Genomic DNA, 5,407 nt, shown 5'->3' with positions numbered 1-5,407 from the left:
TGATGGATCTTAGCTAGTCCAATCGTCATCTATGAAGCAAGGTCCTATATAAAACAGAAAGTTTTCATGAAAATGAGATAGAGAGTGGGATTGAGAATAAGTTTGCTCACATATAACAAGTTTAAGCTGAAGGAGGGCACACAAAGTACCCCTGTGAAGATGATGAAGCCAAAGAGTTGCACAATTCCAACATGAGTCATTGCAACTCATGAGCCATTGGGCAGTTGAACTAAGGCATTGGTGTTTGAGGTGATGGAGGTGAGAAGGTTTGGGGAACATAGTATGTGGTCTGTGGCCCCAGTGTCAATTATCCATTGTGTGGATCCTAAGTTTGAAGAACCATGTTGCAAAAGAGATGAGAGTTGATGTTGATTATGGTTTGAAAAAATAGAGTTATGTGAGTTAACATAAAAGCATGTACTTGCCATGTTTGACTGAGGGATATCGGGTGATGAACTGGCTGAAGGAGTTGGAGGAGATTCTGTATGGCTTGACTGTTGTTCTGAGCCATTTAATAGTGCCATCAACTTCTAAATTTGAGACTGAGTGAGGGATAACTTAGGTACTATGAAAGATTCCTTTGCCTTGATGGGAGAGAGGACTTAGTTGGCTAAGTGTTGAGCTTGAACATGATTTGGGAGCTGACCTTGGTGAAACTTAAAATTTCGAGCAAATCCAATCAGTCTGTAGCATTTCTCTCGAAGGTGGCCAAATTTCCCACAATGATTACATGTCATTTCTAGTTTGTCTTTACTTTTGAATGAGGTGTTTTGGAGAACTGCCATGGTTAAGGACTCAGCAGAAGGAAGCATCATGACTCGGGTTTGCCTCTGTCTTTCTTATTGTAAAATCAAGGAGAAGGTCTTATCAAGTGTTGGAATGGGGCTCATCAATATAATCTGACCTCCTATACTTTCATATGGGTCATTGAGTCCCATGAGGAATTTGAACACATAGTCAGCCTGTTGAGTTTCACCAACTGTAGTAAGAGCTTTACAAGTACAATGACCACATAAACAAAATGGTGATGGCCTGTAGTTGTTAAGTTCCTCCCAAATGTCATTGAGCTAAGTGAAATACTCACTCACTGACTGTATGCCTTGCACAAGTGTGCCAAGTTGCTGTTGTAGTTGGTATATCCTCACAGAATCTGGTTAAGAAAAACGAGTGTGAAGCTAGTCCCATACTGTTTTAGCTAAACTGATGTAAAAGACATTAGAGGCAATCTCCTTGGTGATAGAGTTGAGGATCGAGGATAAGATGTTGTTGTTGCAGCGCATCCATAGAATATAGAGAGGATCATCATGAAGTGGGGTGGTGATGCTTCCATCGAGGAAGTGAAGCTTATTTTTGATTGAAATGGCAAGGGTGAAGGATCTCTGCCATGATAAGTAGTTGGGTCTGAAAGATGTGGTGAAATAACCATAGTGTGGGAGTTGTCACTTTGGTGGATATAGAATGGACTGTTTGGGTTGTCTGAGGGCGAAGAAGGATTGTGGTGAGGGAGGGGGGGTGCTTGTGCATCATCTTCTTGCATGGTGAAGAAGTTGAGGAAAAATGAGGGATAAGGATAAGAAAAACTCTATGTGCAGGAGAGTTGACGCACACTACACACGAGCAACTAGCAAAAGTCTACGTGGAAACTAATACGCTGTGCTTAAGAGTTTTCCTAAATCGGTATGTTTTATCATTTGGTCGATTCTCCAAATTGAGAGACTTCTGAAACTGTGAAACCCATCTTGTGCTCCCCTTCCCAGTTTCCTCCCTCTCCCTCCTCCATCTTCACCCTCCTCCTCTATCACCTTCCTCCATCTCTCCGAAAGATTCAAGTTCGACAGATGATGGGTTTTTGAACCCTAACTCTAAATTTTCTAAATTTTCCGGCTGTATGATTCTCACTCCCGACTTATGATTCTCTTATTTCTCTCTTCCTTTATCAGGAATATGACTCACTCTCTAGTTCCTTCTCCCTCTCTCTTCAAAAAAAAAAAATATTTTAAGGTATTTACTGGATGCATCAAGGATTGGAAAGCCTTGGCTAAGTGGAGTCCATCGAATGGTGGCCTCGACTATTTGCAGGTTTCTTCCAGCTCTATTTTATTGATGTAAGATCGGCTTGTGTAGGTGTTGTTTGATTTGGATTTTGTAAGAGATGTTCTTACTTTCTAAAAGCTTAAATCACCACGTTATTTTGCTTTCAGAAGCTAGAAAATTACTCTAAAAATCGAAAATTTCCTGGATTTCAAATAATTTCATTCTAAGTTATTGAAATATGTCTAATGATAGCTAAAACTATATGTAACAATGCTTCGAGAACTAAGAAAATTCAATAAAATAAGATTTTTGTTACCATTTGCGCTTGCGCTTGTTTGCTTGCACACTACCTATCATCCATTGCGCGAGGACAGGGGCTAACATATTTAAATGATGCCATAAAATGTTTAGCCTTTGCTTCCCATTTAAACTATGGTCATATACTTTTGGAGTTAGCTAGAAAGATAGTTCCAAGCATTGCTTTTGCTGTAATTAATTTTCTGATTATATATATCGAATTAATTACTTTTTACTTTGCGTTAATGGGATATAGGAATGGGCAGGGTCGTGTACTGTGGAGGCAACGCGAACAAGATCTGCACCTGTCTTTTATGTTGATCTAGAAAGTCGCAAGAGGGTAATCATTCTGTATAGTTTTCTAACATTTTCTAACATTATAGAGATTTAGATTGCTCTCTCTTATGGCTAATGCTGGCTCCAATTTATTTCTTTCTTTATTTTTTTTCTAGGTTTCATTACCATTTTCTATCTTCATTGATTATCGTAAGCAACAGAAGCAAAAAACAAAGTGTGGTACAGACGACGAGCCTAAAGAGCATGCTTCTGAACTCTGCAGTTGGGGTCCAAAAATGCTAGTTGAGAAGGATTACGGCGTCGCGAGGGAGAACTGCAGTTTCCCTCCTTTTGTTTTCTTTTTCTTCTTTGATTTCGTAAGCTTTTTCTGTCTTTCATTTAGTTTTTGTTTTTTTTTAATTCACGCGGACATGGCATCCCTGCGCAGCTCTCTTGCGCAAAATCTCCTACCTGTAGCGGAATTGTAAGGATAATATTTGTGAAGAAAGAAGAAGGATTTGCAGCGAGATTGATAGGCTGAGGCTCAATCTAGCTCTGACGCCATGTTAAAATGTTAATGTAAAGGAAAGTTTAACAAAGAAGAAGATGAGAGAAAACTGAATTCTCAATAAGATGATAAAAACTTACATCCACATTGTGCATTACAAATACAGAAATGATTTGTACAGTCGGGAAATGCAGTCGGCGTGCAGTCGGCTGTATAAAAAAAATTAATACAGGACCTATATGAAAAAAAAAAATTATTTTTATAACTTTTTATAATTCATGCAGGTCCTCTTGAATATAAAATAATTTTTTTATAATTTTTTTTTATTTATTCCGTACAGCCGACTGCACGCCGACTGCGTTTCCCGACTGCGTGTAGCAAAGCCCTTACAAATATATATGCTAACAACTGTAAGTGGTATAGCAGAAAGGAATAAAAATACAAAAATGACAGCTGCACGATAACTAACTCTGTAATATCTACATGAATGTGAGTGTAATACACAAAAGTTCCTGGAGTGGCAGACTAGGTGATGCGAGACTAAGGCATAGCAGCAGTGTGGTTAGTGGCGTCTGTTGCAGACTATCTTGTATCCTCTCTCAGTGTTGCTCTGACCACTTTAGCAGCGAATCAGCATATTCTCTTGATGCTTTTGTGTATAATTCTTGAGAGTTGGCAATTCCCAGAGAGTTAAAGGTGCAGATTACGCCTTAAAAAGCATCCACAACATCAGGGAAGCAATTAATGTGGATCATCCAAAACAAAAGTACATATATATAGATATATTTATAAAATATATGTATTATATATTAATAAAAGGTCCTCAAGGTTGGCTGAATGTTCATGGGCTGGAAAAAAACTGGAAACGTTACGCACCATTTAAAGTTGGGGGCTTGTCCGTGCGTAAACGGCAACGGGTAATCGTTGGCCCGGGTAGATGGCGGAGCAAGGAGGTGGCATTGAGGTACGACACCCAGTGAGAGGCCGACGGAGTGGACCTTGGTGGAGGACTTCGACCAAAACTCCTGCTCTGTTTTTGAGAAGTACAACAGAGGTGGGCTTTTCTCTTTTTCCTTTTCTTTTGGGGTGTTAAACGGAGGGTCTGACAGTGGTGCTAACCGTAGTGCTTAGTGGTATGCAGGGGGCGTCTCACGGTGGCAGAGAAGTGGTGTACGGTAGAAGCTTGAACAGGGGCTATGGTACAACGTTGAGGAAGGGGCGGCTGTGCTCCAAATAAGAAAAAAAGGTGCCAAACGCTTTGAAAGCAATTAATGATTCTAATTCAAGCATTAAAAAGATATTGCGAATAAAAAGAGTTATGATAACACCTCTGTTCGGCTATAACGCCTCTGTTTGGCGGAGAGGTATGAAGAAATGAAGGGAAAGTGAAACTTGAAGCGTTACCGACAGGAACGAAAAAGCATAACTCAATTAATTCGCTGACTAATGCCGTATGAATGACAACTCAGATGTCTCAAACTTCGCTTTTATATAATTAAATAGGTAGATATCTCGGCCTTTATGAAGAAATGACATTCCCTGATAACATGCCTTTTGGGTTCAAATTCTTCTGAAATACTAAATAATAGTATTCTTAGATTCATGTTATCCTTTTTTTTCTTTTCTTTTTTTTTTTGGTTCTAGGTTTGTTTGTTTTTTATTTTTTTATTAAAGGATTTCCATGGTTTTCTCTGATGTATGGATGCAGTGATCTTTCCTACAATAATTTCACATGGCAAGGTCCTGAACAGCCAGCTTGTGGATAAAACTTGTACGACTACATTTATACCGACTATTTTCGTATATTTCTAGTTTTACATGTCTTTAAAGCCGATAGTTCTTTCAACCTCTGTTATTTTATTAGGAATTTGAATCTTAACTTATTTCGAAGCTCCTTAAAGGAGGACAACATGTAAGATGCTTCTTTGGTTGATTTATTACTCTGTTTTTTTAGTAAAGTTTCCAAGCAGCTAGAAAATGAGAAGAAGTTTTGTATGAGGTTAGGATTCCAAATATTGACTGACGACTACATTTCCTATTGATATATTCTTTTATACTCATTTTTGTATAGAAAACAAGGTGCTCGTTACTTATAAGAACTTCAATTGTCCACGGTGTAAGGATACATTTCTGGTGTTCCAAAACTATTGACTGCTATGAAACTAACATCAATTCTCCATTTTTTCTTTGAAATTTCTCTTTGAACTCTCATATGAAAATGCGAAATTGTTTTCATTTATAAGTATAGACATACAAACTATTTTAATCATTTAAAAACTGCTCAAGCGAATC

The 5,407-nt window shown here is 38.3% G+C and overlaps 1 protein-coding gene across 1 annotated transcript; it reads left to right on the top strand.

Annotated features, from left to right (window-relative positions):
• The first annotated feature begins 1,618 nt into the window (after window positions 1-1,618).
• Window positions 1,619-3,258, top strand: LOC122275480. Its single transcript, XM_043084564.1, has 3 exons — window positions 1,619-2,079; window positions 2,588-2,671; window positions 2,784-3,258. The coding sequence occupies exons 1-3, from the start codon at window positions 1,909-1,911 to the stop codon at window positions 3,093-3,095; spliced, it is 567 nt and encodes a 188-aa protein (XP_042940498.1). The 5' UTR covers window positions 1,619-1,908; the 3' UTR covers window positions 3,096-3,258.
• Window positions 3,259-5,407: the final 2,149 nt, after the last annotated feature.

The sequence above is a fragment of the Carya illinoinensis genome, chromosome 9, assembly GCF_018687715.1.
Source record: "Carya illinoinensis cultivar Pawnee chromosome 9, C.illinoinensisPawnee_v1, whole genome shotgun sequence".
In the NCBI taxonomy this organism is placed as follows: Eukaryota; Viridiplantae; Streptophyta; class Magnoliopsida; order Fagales; family Juglandaceae; genus Carya; species Carya illinoinensis.
This window is presented reverse-complemented; position numbering and strand designations above follow the sequence as displayed.